At 33.6% G+C, this 17,111-nt stretch overlaps 1 protein-coding gene across 1 annotated transcript in view; it reads left to right on the top strand.

The window, feature by feature from the left end:
- The window catches only part of LRP1B (LDL receptor related protein 1B), a 1,837,374-nt gene that overhangs the window by 1,265,608 nt on the left and 554,655 nt on the right, over positions 1-17,111 (top strand). Inside the window, exons 28-30 of the mRNA XM_049097407.1 lie at positions 1,528-1,659; positions 3,203-3,430; positions 16,464-16,638. Of these exons, the coding sequence (XP_048953364.1) occupies positions 1,528-1,659; positions 3,203-3,430; positions 16,464-16,638 (535 nt within the window). The remainder of the gene's footprint in view (positions 1-1,527; positions 1,660-3,202; positions 3,431-16,463; positions 16,639-17,111) is intronic.

Below are 17,111 nucleotides of genomic sequence, written 5' to 3'. Positions count from 1 at the left end.
TTCTTTGCTCTAGAAGTGCTGGTTAGCTAGCTTTCAGGTCCTTTTCATAGGGAATTGTTCTATATATATATGGCTATAGATCTGTTGTGTTCATGAAAGGAGGTGAGTTTAGGATCCTTTTATGCCATCATCTTAAAATCTCTCCTCAATTGATTTTCTTAGGAAAATATTTCTGAGTCTTTCCTTTGATTTATTTATTTTTAAGCAAATGCAAAGACATGGATTATTTTTATTGCCTTGGCAGGGACAATGCTAAATACTGGCAAAAACCACATTGTGTATCAAGTACAGTTAATTTCTCATATCCTCTACAATTTTATTATAGCCCATTGATTTTTAGTCTTTGTGCCATAAAACTCTAGAGGACTCACATTAACTACTCTGAACAATAGGTCCACTTGTTAGGAAAATAAAATAGGTTGAGAAGTAAAATATTGCTGGTGAGATCAGAAGTTGTAACACTTTTCTGTCTTTAATTTAGTATCCTTAATCTACTAGATAAGTTCTATAAAAATAAGATTTAAGAGAATAGTTACTGATCAACTGAGATTAAAATTTTATCTAAAAGTCATAATGATAGAACACAAAGCACAGAAGAATAATAGAATGACATTGACCTGCAAAATTTAATATTCCATTCTAAATTTGAATATATTAAAACTTATTTATACACTACAGTTTAGTAAGTGTGTAAGTAAAGGAAACTTTAGCTAGTTAATACAGAAAAAAAAATGAAAAGGTAAATGTCTAAATAATGAAGGAAGTTAAGCATTTCTTCACTTAGTTCTCTGATTTGATAAAGAGCATATGACCTGAAGGAAGGATATGAATGTAACAACACTAGTTTCCTAGGGAAACACTAAAGAGGGTGTGCTAAGGCAAGAAGGGAGTTCAGATGGTAGGTTAGGAAAGTAATGACAGCCATTGATACACTCAATTTCTAGAAATTTAATTATTTTTTTTTAAAGATTTTATTTATTTATTCATGAGAATACACAGAGAGGAGAGAGAGAGAGAGAGAGAGAGAGAGGCAGAGAGGCAGAGACACACAGGCAGAGGGAGAAGCAGACTCCATGCAGGGAGCCTGACGTGGGACTCGATCCAGGGTCTCCAGGATCAGGCCCTGGGCTGAAGGCAGCACTAAACCGCTGAGCCACCCGGGCTGCCCAAATTTAATGATTATTCAATTTTTTTTCTCAGACAAAATCCTTAAAAAAAACAAAAACAAAAACAAAACAAACAAACAAAAAAAAAAAACAAAGTTTACTTCTAAGGCAATAGAATGCATATATTTCAATTTAGAGAAAATTGAGGGAGGTAACCTAGTTGTCTTTGAGGAGGAAAATGTTTTTATTAATGTAATTGTGTGTATGATTGTCTATTATTGTCATATTAATCACCCCAGTAAAAGGTGCTATCTAGGGAACTTCACTTTAAATCATTAAGTGAATAACCCTTGTCAATCTCAGAGGTTCCCTAATATATATTTTTCTTTTTCACTGTTAATGTTTCACTGTGTGTTTACAGCTCCCAATCCTTGTGCAGCTAATGACGGCAAAGGCCCCTGCTCTCACATGTGTCTGATCAATCATAATAGGAGTGCTGCTTGTGCATGCCCCCACTTGATGAAGCTTTCCTCAGACAAGAAGACCTGCTATGGTAAATTTCTCGAAGTTCTTACCTAAAATTCAAATCAAATTCTCTTAAATTGTATTAGCATTAAGATTTTCCTCAAAGCAAAGCAGAAGAGATTTTTAATGTCCTTAAAAACATTTGAGATAGTGCTATTTCCAGATGCTATTGATGATTCATCTACTTTTGACAAGACTGACAAATTCTTTAATATGTGATATGCTGCACTTTACTACTTATTACCTTATTCATTTTTTTTTCTTGCCACTCTCTTATTTGGTGTGTTAGCAGAATTTATCTGTACAAAACAGGGAGATTTGTAAGTGAAAGTGCATTTTCAAAAAGTGATGATGTAGGTAACCCATGTAACAAAGAGGTACTTAACAGTTTTAATCTCCTCCTGCTCTTCTAAAGTTATTTTCATATCATTTTATAGGGGATTGTCCATTTGAAGGGAGGAAAAATGAAGTAAAATATATAATGTTGAAATATTTCTTGAATATACTTAAACAGCATATTTAAACTAGCAAAAGTGATAATGAAATTTGTGAATAAAATAAGACTTTTTTTCTGTTTTGTTTTAATTTTGAATGATTTTATTTGCAGAGCAATTACTTTTAAAGGCAAAGAAGAAGGTGCTCACAAAATCTTAACTCAGGAAAGTTGGGACACGTTAATTTAATTAGTTACATATACTCTTAACATATCACAACAATAATAATTCCAGAGAGCAATGAAATAACAGAATATCTGTGCTTCTATTTCTGTTTAGTCTCCTATTTTACAAACTCAGTTCAAAAAAGTGCCTATGGGAAATAAAAAGGATGCAATGCCTCACAATGTTACTTACTACAGATGTATAAATATTTATAATAAAGCATGCTTTAACATTATTTCAACCTCAATTTGATAAGGAAAACATAAACATGATTTTCAAATCCATGTTTAATTTTATTCAAAGATAATATAAAAATAGTATAAAAATATTCTTCTTTTTTTAAAGACTGATTGATTTGACAGAGAGAAAGAGAGAGAGCACAAGCAGGGGGAGTAGCAGTCAGAGGGAGAAGCAGGCTCTCTACTGAGCAGGGAGTCCAATTAGGAGTTCAATCCCAGAACCTTAGTATCATAACCTGAGACAAAAGCAGATACTTAACCAACTGAGCCACCCAGGCACCCCAATAAAATGTTCTTAGATTCCTCCAAAAATCATTTAATGCAATGCATTATTGTTACAATTATGTACAAAGAATAAGTATGGTTGTTTGACATCTGTGGGGTTCTGTTTTAGCAATTCTTGAAAATCCTAAGATCAAATCACCGAGAATTTCATGGTATTTTTAACTAAAGAAAAATAATGACTTAAGAATTCTAACTTGTTTTATATTTGTTTCTTAAGTATTTTAAATTAAGTAATAGATATATCACCCATGCCCATCAAAACTTGATTATGATTTTCTGGTCTTAAAATTCTGTTAAATCATGAACAAGTAATGTTTTAGAATTTCTAGACTGCTTCAAACTTGCCAAATTTATAAAGGAAAAACATTTATTGCTATTTCTTTTCTAGAAATGAAAAAATTTCTTCTATATGCAAGGCGTTCTGAAATCAGAGGAGTGGATATTGATAATCCATATTTTAACTTTATCACGGCCTTTACGGTCCCTGATATTGATGATGTTACTGTGATAGACTTTGATGCATCTGAAGAACGTTTATACTGGACAGATATTAAAACACAAACCATTAAACGGGCTTTTATTAATGGAACTGGATTGGAAACTGTTATTTCAAGAGGTAAGAGTTTTGCACATTTCAACTTAAAAAATGTTATTCAATTTGTAATAATCACAAGTCTCTTTTGTGTTCTTTTTTATTATCCACTTCTATGTTGTTAATTGAAAGTTGGAATTGATTATTCAGAGATTTAATAATATGCTATGTCTTTACAATTGTAGAATGCTATAATTATGTTGCACATAGTCGTTTGATAACTAAAAATTTCATTTCAAAAGAAGAAAAAAATTTAAAAGGGATATCCTTAAAATTTATGGACTTCTAAACAAACATATTTGAAGACTCTTTTTTGCTGATGGGGTGATGGGGGAATAGTAATTTGTGCATACAGAAAATATAGGATACTGGAAAGGACTGATTTTCTCCTCTCACTCAAACTTATTATCAACTTCTTTTTGCATAAATTTCTACAGAACTAGACTACACAAATAAGACAGGGAACTTATTTCTGTCTACCTCTTGACCTAGCATGTCGAATCATAGGTTATTGGTAAATGTCATTAAAGTAATCCTTTTTTTTTAAAGTAACTTTCCCCAAAGTAGAAAATATGGTCGAAGTAAAGTGAGACATATATGCAAATGCAGTAGTTGAACTTTAAATATTTAGCATTGAATTATCCTAGCCTTTGTTTGAAACTTGGTGTATTGTGATTTCTGGGTCAGTTGGTGTTACTGTTGTTATCAGTAGCTTAGTGTATCTTCATTGAATATCTGCTTTTTTCCATGATTGCAAAACCAAACAAGACTGTTTCAATTCAATTCCATGCTTCATAAGCATGAAAGAGTGATTTGGAAGAGGATAGAAGAAAGGGTGATCAGTAATCCATACAGATATATCACACTCTCATGCTTTGAAGCATACTAAAATTTTTAAATCAGACCTTATTTGAGGAATGATCAATCTCTTAATGAAAGCAATAAGAAGTGCAGGTTTTGAATTCACAGATTTTCAAGAGTTTCTACATATCATACTTATAAAGCTGGATTGAGTATCACTAGTAGATCTGAGAGCCTTTGACCACTAAAGTGCTCTTTTATTTATGCTAGCTCTTTACTCATCTAAGTTTAGTACTATTAAAGCAACTTGAATGAATTGGTTAGAAGCTTGTTCAAATATTTATTTCAAACTTGCTGTAAGAGAAGAACCTTTATAAAAAGGCAAATGCAAAGATCTCCTCTTTGTTCAGGATGTTTTACAGAGGGGAGGAAAAAATGGATAATCATTGTTAGACTAGGTAATGGTTATTAAACATCTTAAAATATCAGTTAAAGGACATTAGGTGCCTTCTAAGACTGACAGGTGATCTCCTCATAAGAAATTCATCAAAGTGTAACAGAAAATTGTTTAAGCATTTTATCATGAATTCTGAAATCCTTACGAAAAGGCTTTGTGAATTACATGAAGTAAGAGATATTATACCTCTAAAAAATGTGAGGAACAATTTTCTGTCTATAATTATAGATTGGTATCTAATAGTAATTTGATAAATTTGTCTTTGAGAAAATCACAAAGACTTATTCTCATTTAAGGGACTCTGTTTATAACTATTAACCAAAAATTGAGCAATGGTATTTTCTTTCTTTCCTAAGTTATAATAACAGTTATAATAACAGTTAATACATATGTTCATTAGGATCAATAATCATTAATTCAATCATTTTTACAAATATTGGAATATTTTATATATTATAAGACATTGAAGGAGAAGCAATATTGGCTGAATAGCATGGAGCACAAAACAAGAGGCACACACTATACAAGCTGATGGAGATAAATAAATAGAAACTAAATCTAGCTTTTATAAGCCTTTATAAGTTGTTGAGGGATCCCTGGGTGGCGCAGCGGTTTGGCGCCTGCCTTTGGCCCAGGGCGCGATCCTGGAGACCCGGGATCGAATCCCACGTCGGGCTCCCGGTGCATGGAGCCTGCTTCTCCCTCTGCCTGTGTCTCTGTGCCTCTCTCTCTCTCTCTGTGACTATCATAAATAAATAAAAATTAAAAATAAATAAATAAATATAAGTTGTTGATTTTTATGTTAGTACTGAAACTAATGAGAACCAAGGAAGTCTTTTAAGGTGCGGGGGGAGCTATATGGTTAGGTTTGCCTTTGGAAAATATTGTTCTAGCTTTTAGGTTTAGTAGAGAATTGAAGAGGTCTGAGGTGGAGGGGTAGGTGAGCCACGGACTCTGGGAGACCAACTCATTGACTGGTATAGTGGTTTTAGTAAGATGTGATAGAAACCTGGACTAGAAAGAAAAAAAACAGAGATAGAGAAATGAGAAAGGATTATAGAAATATAAAAGAGTGAAAATATAAAGGAACTTAATTAATTGGATATGAAGGTTGAGAAATAGGCATTGTCAAAGATAAGTCCTTCATTTCTGGCTACCCTACAAGTTGAATGATGTTGCCTTTTCCTTTTCCTTTCTTCCAGGGTGAAACCTTGTTAAGGACTGATTTATCTTTCCATTAATAGAAAGCTTGAGATGAACTTTTGACAGTTCAGCTTGTGAGCTCATCAAAGTATCTCAAATCCTGCCAGTAATTGTACTTTATTTTATCCTTTCATCTTTTAGATTCCCTGTGAGCATCTGTCTGACCTTTCTCTTATTTCTTATGTTGGCCTCTACATATTCTCACTTTGCTGTACTTCCTCTACTGGACTTTTTCTTGAGAGAGTCTTTCTTTCCTTATCTTACTTAGCCTAAGTCTAATGTAAAACTTGCTTCAAAAATCAGTCTCTACATTTGTCTGTTGCCACATACAGACCATTTTCTGAGAAAACTCTGAAGCTCTGTGGGACAAGCCTTCATAAAGGGCTTGAGAAATAATTCACCTGCCTTGCCATTCTCTGTATCCAAATATACTAAGCTGTCCTTAATTTATGTACTACCAACACAAGCTATTTGTTACATGACTTGTACAAAGTACACTTCATTATAAGCATAAATACTAACACATGGCTACAGATGCATTCATAGTATAAATTAACAAATATTTATTATTATATGTATATTTGCCTCTTTCACAAAAAACAAAAATATTTTATTCTAAGAAAAAACATTTTTTTAAGATTTATTTATTTGAGAGACACACAGAGAAAGAGGCAGAGACACAGACAGAGGAAGAAGCAGGCTCCATGCAGACAGCCTGACGTGGGACTCGATCCGGGGACTCCAGGATCATGCCCTAGGCTGAAGGCAGCGCTAAACCGCCAAGCCACCTGGGCTGCCCAATAACTAACAATTCATGGCAATGTTCTTGCTAGTGGTCTGCAGCCTGACTCTGGTGGTAATTAATTTTTATCCTTGAGTCATTGTTTGGTCCAGATATTTTTCAATTATTGATGCTTTCAGGTTTATTTTTCTGATGTGATGAACAATACTAGCTGCCGTTAATGTGGCAAGCACTATAATCTTATGTAATCTTTACAAACCTATTATTAAGAATTACTTTCATTCTGCAGATGAGAAAGCTTAAGCTTGTGAAAGCTAAAACTCTCTCAGAAACAAAGTGAGGAAATAATGGAGACGCATTCACACTCAAGAGTGTATGTTTAGAGCTCCTGTCATGCTTATCACCCTACAATAAGAGAATTTGGGACCTCATCCTAAGGGGCTGGGTATTGTCCTTTAATGCTCAGTTGCTTCTCCTGAGTACTTATATACTGCCCATGATTATACCTTACTGGATAAAAGATTGTCTTCTGCAAACTCTAAGTTAACATAGCAAGAAATTAACTTCCAATTAACATAGTAAGAAAAAAGAAGACATCATTAGACCTTAAAGTTCCTTATATACATTGGGAGTTACATAGTTGAGTTTTTACATTTGTATCTGTGCTTCTTTTATCTATCATTTATTCCCCATATAGTGCTTTGATGTAATTGTTACTTTCTGTTTTTAAAAATGAGGAGACATTTAATTCAGGTTTGCCATGCTAGGAAATACCAGAGCTTTGATAGATCCAAGTTTGGATTGACACTAAAGCTATGCTGTTTTTCCCCCAAAAGTCCCTTTCTTTTGCAAATAAGAAACTTCAGCAAGTAGAGAGCAGAAACTTTATTATAACCACATGGTTTGTACAAATATTTCTTTCCCATGTTCACTTAATATACACTCAGCATGCTCTGCTCAGTTCACCTAGTAGCACATGAGTGAAGTATATGGATTATCCATCCCACTGACAACAGTTTTACTGGTTATTCTAAAATATAAGAAAAAGCTTTTAGAGATAGGTTGGCAGCTGTATGAGATTCCAGGCTGCTGTCAATAAAAAGTCACTTTTTATTGGAAAAACTCTTGATGTATCTGATTATTCTAGGGCAAAGTGAATGGTTCACCATTGGAAAATTAAGGATTCAACTTTGGGCAAGTACCATTGATTGAACAAAGTATTCTTTTAGTTCTAGAATCATGTACTATCTGAAAGAACTGGACTGTTAAGCAGATGCTAAAATGAACAAAAGGAATTAATACAAATTAGAAGTGTATCTGTTTATAAAGAACATTCATTTATATGGTAGGGAATTATCATATAATAATATGCTTTTTTAACTACAAAAATATAAGCCTCTTTAAATGTAGACCTTTTGATCACATTGCTACTATGTAAAATTTAATTCTCAATGATACTTTGAATCTCATTGGACTCATTTCAAAGTAGATTTCCTTTTATTATTTGAAATTATTATCCACTTCTGCCAAACATTATTTTGTAAGTGAGTACTAAAGATTGATTCATTCCCTCTATTTTGCAAGAAACCATATTTAATTGTACCCAGTAATAAAAATGCTTGGGGGGTAAAAAAAAAAAAAAACTATTGTGAAAACTGGTCCAGAGAGAACGAAGGAAATGAAAACAGGTCAGTAATAACAGTGAGATCTAGTTTTTGGAGCCAGGCCTTGAATTCAAGTAGAAAATTTGGATAGGGAACATCTGTTGTTTTGCCTATTTCTGAATAGGATTTTCAATGTTCATTTTCACCCAGGAAATTTTTCAGTAGAAGAATGTCAACATCTGTGATTTAAAAAAAGAGAAAAGTTAAAAAAAAGAAAGAATAAAGGCAAAACCATACCTATAAATGCCATTTCATTAAGAACTATTATCTATAGCAATAAATGCTAAATGAGCCAAACTCCCTATGTCTATTCTTTATATTTTTTAATGGATTTTATTCAGTTATTCTTGAGAGAGAGAGAGAGAGAGGCAGAGACACAGGCAGAGGGAGAAGCAAGCTCCACGCAGGGGGCCTGATATGGCACTCCATCCTGGGACTCTGGAATCACACTCTGAGCCAAAGGCAGATATTCAACCACTGAGCGACCGAGGTGTCCTGGCCCATAGGGAAATTCTATATGTGGATTCTATATGTGGAACATTAGATGGGTGGGGAGATGGCTTTATTTAGCTAAGACAGTCTATAACCTCAGGCAGCTTCATATCTAGTAAAAGAATGAGATATAAACAACTAAAGTATAAGGCTGAATGAAATATGTAGTTTAATAAGGGTATAAGCTACTTAGAAAATTAGCACGAAGAATATTAAGTTATATGGAATCATCAAAGTACTCACTTAGGAAATAGTCAAAATAGACCTTGGGGGTAAATGGTAGCTCCATCACTCCAGGTTGCCATATCAGTAGTCACAAGCCCTGGATAGTTTATATGTAGGGAAGAACAAGCAGTGAGCAGTAACTAGACCTTCAAGAAGAATAAATTATAAGGTTAATGTGACAGCAGAGCACAGAGGGTCTTACACCAGGATGAGGAGCTAGTTTTGTAATTTTTTCCCCCAAAGACAATGGGAAACCACTGAAGACTTTTACAGCTAGTTATTGGTGATTCAAACTCTTTTGAAGATAAATTAGGTGGAAATCTAAAAGACTGAATAAAAAAAAAAAAAGATAAGGATTAAGCTATAAGGTTAAGAAATGTTCTAAATTGGGGCAGCCCAGGTGGCCTAGCAGTTTAGTGCCACCTTCAGCTCAGGGCCTGATCCTAGAGACCCAGGATCGAGTCCCACATCGGGCTCCCTGCATAGAGCCTGCTTCTCCCTCTGCCTGTGTCTCTGCCTCTCTCTCTCTCTCTCTCTCTCTCTCATGAATAAATAAATAACATCTTTAAAAGAAAAAAAGAAATGTTCTAAATCTAGAGCAAAAATTAGACTAAAACAATGAGAGGTATAAGAAAGTGACAGATATCAAGGTATGGTAGATATAGAAATAATCAAATCTGATGTCTGGGAGAGAGGTGAAGTTAACCAAATCATTGGAAAGATGTTGGAGACATTGATTCAGATGAGAACAAAAGGACAGCCTTACTTCAGACATTTTCCCAAATCAGGAGTAAGTTGTTCCTATAAAATATCAATAATGATAGGGTTAGGAGATTTTGAGATATGATTAGTGAAAAAGTTGCAATTCTGCTTCAAATTCTCTAGGGAAAAAAAAAAAAACAGTGTTGGTTTGGGACACATACATGTCTTAAAACTGACAACACCAAGACAATAATAAACACTAAATTGTTCAGAGTTGAAGAAACATAAACTTAGTGAATATGTACATAGAAAGGTCGTACATTATTTGTAATATTCTATTTCTTAGGCTGGATTGTGGATTTATGGATGTTTTATGAAATTGTACACCATGTGTTAAATATACTAATATGTGTGTGTATCTACAGCTTCTCACAGTTGCTAATAAATAGAATATTTAGTATTTACAAAGTTCCCTGAGGAAGCATTGGGAAGCTGTTACAAATTTGCTTAAAAAAATAAAAAATAAACACTTTGTCCCTAAGAACAGATACATAATTGCCCAGAAACCCACCTCAAATGAGTTTTGATTAGATATAACCAGATGCCTCAGAAATTTATGAGAGTTTGGATCTCCTCCTTCTTGCTCCAATTTCAGACAAGATGCTGGTATAAGCTGGTCCACTCAGAGAGGAGGAAAAGAGAAAGAAAGAAAGAAATTTCACAGAGAATTGACAGACATTGTGTGTGTGTATGTGTGTATGTGTGTGTGTGTATTTTCCATTTAGATTTATCTACACATTGACCAATTTATTTAATTACCCCATTCCTCTTTCATCTAAGGCCTTTTTTTCTGTCATTATTTTTCTTCTCTCTGGCTTAGGTCTTTTAATGTTCCTTTAGTTTAGTGATAATCTGATATAGTATCTGAAAATACATTAACTTAGCTTTTGTTTTTGAAAGATAGTTTTTTTTAATCACAGCTAAATACACATAAAATATATCATCTTGACCCTTTTTAGTGTACAAATCAATACTTTTAAGTACATTCACATTGTGAATCAATCTCCAGAACTCTCCATCCTGTAAAACTGAAACTTTATAGCCATTAAAAAACAGCCCCCGTATCCGCTCCTCACAACTCCTGATAATTCTACTCCTCAAGTATCCACCATTCTACTTCCTTTGTCTATGAATTTAAGTACTCTAGGAGCCTCATTTAGGTGGAATCATATAGCATTTGCCTCTTTGTCAAGGGCTTATTTGACACAGCAAGATGTCTCCAAGGTTCATCCATATTGTAGCAAGTGTCAGAATTTTTTTAAAGGCTGAATAATATCCCACTGTACGTATGTATCACAATTTTTATACATTCATCCATCAATGCACATTTGGGTTGTTGGTACTTTTTGGCTACTGTGAATAATTCTGCTGTGAACATAAGTGTATCTATAAGACCCTACTTTCAATTCTTTTGGGTATATACCCAGAAGTGGAATTTCTGGATCATATGGTAATTCTATTTTTAATTTTTTTGAGAAACTGCCATGTAGTTACCCACAGAGGCTGCACTATTTTACATTCCTACCAACATAGAAATGTAACAGTTTCTCCACATCCTTGTTAAAACTCAGTGGTTGTTTTTGTTTTTATAGTAGCCATTTCAACAGATGTGAGGTGATCTCTAATTGTGACTTTGACTTGCATTTCCTAATGATTAGTAATGTTGAACATCCTTTCATGTTCTTCTTGTTGGCCATTTCTACATATGCATTGGAGAAATGTCTATTTCAATCCTTTTGCTCATTTTTTTAAAAGTAAAAATGTTGTTTTGTTCAAAGGTAGATGTAAAGATACTTTTGTTGAATACAAATTTCAGGTTGCGTTATTTTCTCTCAACACTTTGCAGATATTATTCCACCGTCTTTCGCATTCTTTATTGCTCTTGAGAATCTTGTGTTTATCTATCATTCTTTTTTTGATGGTGCATCTTTTCTTTCTAGATGTTTTTAATATTTTTCTTTGTCTTAATGACAATTTTTTTTATTTAGCCACCTACAGTCTGTTGTGCCTCCTATGGGATCATGTCTTACATCAGCCTAGGGAGGAAAAAACCCTCAAATATTATCTCTGACCATTTTTTCTAACCTAGTCTATTCCCTCCTTAGGAAACTTTGACTAGATCTACCAGACTATCCATTCTCCAACTCATTTAACCTCCTTGCTTCTCTGTGTAGGCTCTGGCTGACTCCTTCAATTTGTTTTCAGTTTACGGGCTGAATTGTGTCTAAGCTGCTGGTTAATCCATTTAATTAATTGTTCCTTTTTTAATATCATGTAACAAATATTTAAAAGTAATTTTTGGTTTGCATTTATGTCTTCCAAGAGTTTTGTTTTGTTTTGTTTTGTTTTTAATAACATATTGGCAGGGCACCTGGGTAGCTCAGTTGATTGGGTGTCTGACTCTTGATTTCTGCTCCGGTCATGATCTCATGCTCATGGGATTGAGCCCCACATCAGGCTCTGCACTGCACTCAAAGAGGAATCTTCCTCACCCACACACACTTTCTGTACAAAATAAATAAATCTTTAAAAACAAACAAACAAATAAATAAATAAATTATTGGCTTTTTTATTATTTCAAAATATTCTTTCCTTCAAAATATTCCACTCACTTTTCTTTATCTTGCAAAATAATGTAAAAACATGTAGGATTTGGAGGTTTAAATCTGTTGTTAATTTTCTCTTAACTCTTGGTCTTATGTTTCATTTCTTTTTGTGTTTTATCTCTTATTCTGATAATGAGAATGACCTCAAAATTGGGAATTTGAATTTGCCTCTGCTAGAGAAAGGAGGAGTCATTACAAACTATAAATCACTTGAATTTGGTTTATCCCCTACCTAATTAGTGGATATCTTGTTTATAAATTAGTAATTTCTTACTCCAGTATAGACCTATACTTAAAGTTTTTGCTTATTTGTATTATTTGGTTTGGGCTTGGTTTGGTTTTGTTGTGTTTTATTTTCTGTACCCAGAGAAAAAACAGAGAAAATAAGTCTTGTTTTTATTTTTAAGTTATTATTCTTTTTAAGCAGGCAGGAAGATTTTTTTTTTCCCCATTCACCTATCAGTAATAATATCTACCCTTCTAATATACCTAGTATTGTTCTTGTGTAGCTCTCCTAGTCTTTGTGCATTTAAAGACTGAACTCACTGTACTAAGCAACTATCCACAAATCTCCAGATCCACAAATCTCTAGATTATCATTTGATTTGATTTCCCAAGTTTTTGTCCCTGTAGCTGCACCAGCCTCTGTATTCCTACTTGCCTTCCTTTATGGTTTTAGCTAACATACAAGTCTGTGTTAGCACTTAGAGACTTTCCTGTCTTGTGAATTTGATAAATAATTTAAAAGTTACAATTTATCATTTTTCAGAGAACAAATTGCAATGAAGGGCTTTTCAAAATGTCTAATCTATTTTAGTTCAAAAGATAAGGGTCCCTGAATATAGAAAATTGAACCCTCTGAGAAATTTGCTCAGAAGTCTTTGACTTGAAAACAGAGGTTAAGAGTCAGATTTTATCATTTCAATATTTTAATCAAGGAAACAAAATTCACCAAATATATAGGAGCTTTTACCTCTCCCTACCCTTATGGTGAATTTACTAGGTCACTTAAAAACAAACAAACAAACAAACAAACAAACACAATAGATGTGGGTATTAGTTATGGTCAAAAAGGAAAAAAAGACAACATTTCTATTTTAGATTTAATGTTGAAAATGAGAAACTCTAATCTAGTGGATAGAAAAAAAGGTAAGGCTAGAGCATGAGAATTAATATTGGGTAAGTATGTATTTAGATACATATGTATTTACTCCTAAGAATAAATTGAGGACCTTATCTGATATTTCTAACTCAGCTCAGATATCCTTAAAATTACAGATTGTTCATGTCATGAATCTATTCATCAATTCATTAAACATATTTGTGTTGAAAGCAGTGTTGTATACATTTGGGGAGGGAAGCTACAAAGATTAGCTAAGTTCCTACCCTCAAGAAGTATATGTGAGAGTAGTACTATGTCAACAAATAATTATCTAATTCATTAAGTACAAAGAAATTGACCAGATATAGTCTTGTTGTGTTAGGTAGATAAAGACAAACTTTCTGGCTGGGGTATATAGGAGAATTGATTAGATTTTTGTGGTTGAAAGGTGATATTGCCTATCAGCTAGACTATTTTTGTATGAGATTCACGTAAGTGGAGATGTGATAAGGTATGAGGTACAGGTAATTCCCTATTGGTTAGAAAGGTCAGGACAAGTCTGGAAATCTGAAAACATCAGTATGACTGATGAGGTAATTGGTTAAAAATAGTGAAAAATAAAATTGGAAGCATAGTTCTATTCAGATTATATAGAAAGCCAGGGTAAGGAATTTAGACATCACTTTCTGAGTGGTTGGAAGTTGTTGAATATCTTTGGGACAAACAAAGGTCATGATGCAGAGCTCTCCAGTCAGAAAAATAACTTGGCAGCAACTAAATCATTTGGTTGCATGAGGAAAAAGACTGGATTCTATTGCAATATTAAAGACAGAAATAGATTTGAAAGAGCATGAACCAGAGAATTGACAAGGACTAAATAGGTATTAATAGCTTACATTTGGCTGTGCTTTCCAATTTAGGAGTGCAACGTATTCTCTAAACCATGTGATTAGGAGTCAATCAGAAATAAATTTTGAGCAGCGGAAAGAGCCAAAAACAAAAAAACAAAACCTTTGAGTAACATATATTTTAGAGGAAATGAAAACATATTGTTATTTTTGCCAATACCTAGCAACCCAGGGTAAAAATACAGAAAGTACTAAGTCTGGATTGGCAAAATACCTCTCAACCCTGCATTAAACTGCTTAAATAAACATCATCTAATGTGATACTCACAGCAATCCTGTGTATTATCTGTAATCAGCCTCATTTTCTTAATAAGAATGGAGGTTGAAATTTAAGTGACTTGATTAAAGAAAAAAAAATAGGCACCCAACCTAGAACATAAAGCCAAATCTTCTCATTATAAATGCAAGATTGTCTCACAGCAACCAATTACGTCCAGAGGGGGAAGGAGAGGAAGGAATAAATATCCTCGGTGAGGCAAATAAATAAGTATCAGACATGGCAGATTTAGCTTTACAGAGGTGTTGTATTACTTTTTCTGAAAAAGAGGGATCTGGTGAGGATAACTGAAAATAAAAAGAAATTTCAAGTGTTGGGTTGAGAAATAAAGCTCATATTCCAGATTCACCAACTTACCAGTAAATTAATGATGACAGATAAATTGCAGAGGAGAGATTGTTGATTAGAGGAGAATTGAAATATGGAGAATATCTCCTCAGGGGGCTGTGACTAAATGTTGTTTAGAAAGAGTAGGAGGATTTTTGAGCAGAGAATAGGCTCTGTCAAGAGTGGAGGACATAAGCATGGGGCAGATCCTACCATGCCCAGACTACTGTTATGACCAACCTAGAACTGGGTTGACAAAGTCTCCATGTCTTATTTTGGTCTTTTAAATTTTGAAATAATTAGCAAATTTCACAAATCTGGTGGTTTCACTTTTCATATGAAAATCTAACCTCATGGCATCTTTTAAAAATGATAAAAATGGAAGACATAGTTTGAAAAGCTAAGCAACAGCTGCTCTGATGCATGTGGATTGGAACCACTGCTTTGAAGCAGTGCCTGGGAGCTGGTTAGACTTGCAGAATGTTAGGCCCTCTCCTCAGACCAACTGAATCAGTCTTCCTTTTAACAATCTCTGAGTGTCTTATAAATTTGAGTAACACTGGCCTAAAGAGCCCTACAGTTTCAGTATATTTACCAGTAACAAAACTTTGTGAAATAAAGACAAAACCAAATTAAACTATTCAAGAGCCACAGATGGGGGACTAAGCTGGCCTACTTTATAGGTTAATGTGTTAAAAAGACTTTCTAGTAAATATATTAAAAAGATTTTATGGAATCCATCATTTTAAGTACTTGATTTTCATTTGTTTCTTTAATTAAAGCATACAATTGCATTTAAGCCTAAATTCTATCATTTTTAAAAAGGTGCCTAATTAAATAATCAAGGAATAACAACCTAAATATTCATATTGGCTGTAATGAATCGAAACTTAATTAGATTTCAGTAATTTCTGTAGAATTCACGTTGGAGGAATATTAAAAGGATTTTGTTTCTTTGCTCGTATCTCAGTCAATTTCTGTTAATTATCTATTTTGAAAGATGTTCAACTCGTGATTTTTTTTTTTTTTTTTAGGAAAGTTGAATTGTTTTATTTCATTTCAGGAACAAATTGGCACTTTAAAACACAAAATAGCCCATTTGTTGACGGCCCACAAGTACTTTTTCCTAACTAGAAAGATGTGCTACCAACTGGAGAGGCTATTACTCTAATTTGAATTTTGGTCACCTTGGCCCATAAGAGGGCTTCCTGAGTCTGCTCCTAAGTGTTTACTAGTGAATCATTGAATGTTAGTGTAATTTCAATGCTAATTGTTGCTTCAGGTTTTCAAATGGCTCAGCAGTAAAACATTAATGATTATTCATGTCTTAAGAAGGGCTGATAAGGGAATGAGATTACAATCTTGTACAATTTTAGCTAACAAATTAAAGTGTAAATTAAATTTTCCCTGAAACAGAAAATAACTTACTTGGAAAGTCAAAAAGGATGAGAAACTTCATTCACTTTTAATTTTCTCTTTCCTGTTTTACAGATATTCAGAGTATCAGAGGACTAGCAGTGGATTGGGTCTCACGTAATTTATATTGGGTTAGCTCCGAATTTGATGAAACACAAATTAATGTGGCACGACTAGATGGCTCTTTGAAAACCTCAATTATCCACGGAATCGATAAGCCACAGTGTCTTGCAGCTCACCCAGTCAGGGGGTAAAGTATGATTATTTTTTTGTAAGGTTTTTCAAAAATTTCACACATTTTGGCCCCGATTTTATATAAAAACTTTGTTTAATTCAGAGGGATTGACATATCAGCTATACAGTTAAAAAAAAAAAAAGAATTTGGAAATTGTAAAAGAGATCCCTGGTTAGAGATTTCTTTTATCTGCATAAAACCAGACTTTTATACATTTTTGTAAGATTTTGTTTATGTTTTTGAGGAATAACAGTTCAGAATAAAGAAGAATAGAAAAAGCAGATGAAAGGAAAAGTCACCAATTTCATTTCAAACACCAGTTGCTAATAGCTTACTTACTGTGTGCTGATGTTATTGTCACTGTAAATCAGTAAATCAGATTCTCCCATCTTCTAGCTAATCATCATGTATCCGGGTAGAGAGCCTAGGTGGGATTTAAATACTTTCTCTCCAGTGCTTTCAAGGGGAACAGCTGAATAGATTTTGTT

The sequence above is a fragment of the Canis lupus genome, chromosome 19 (genome assembly GCF_003254725.2).
Source record: "Canis lupus dingo isolate Sandy chromosome 19, ASM325472v2, whole genome shotgun sequence".
NCBI classification, from domain to species: domain Eukaryota; kingdom Metazoa; phylum Chordata; class Mammalia; order Carnivora; family Canidae; genus Canis; species Canis lupus.
This window is presented reverse-complemented; position numbering and strand designations above follow the sequence as displayed.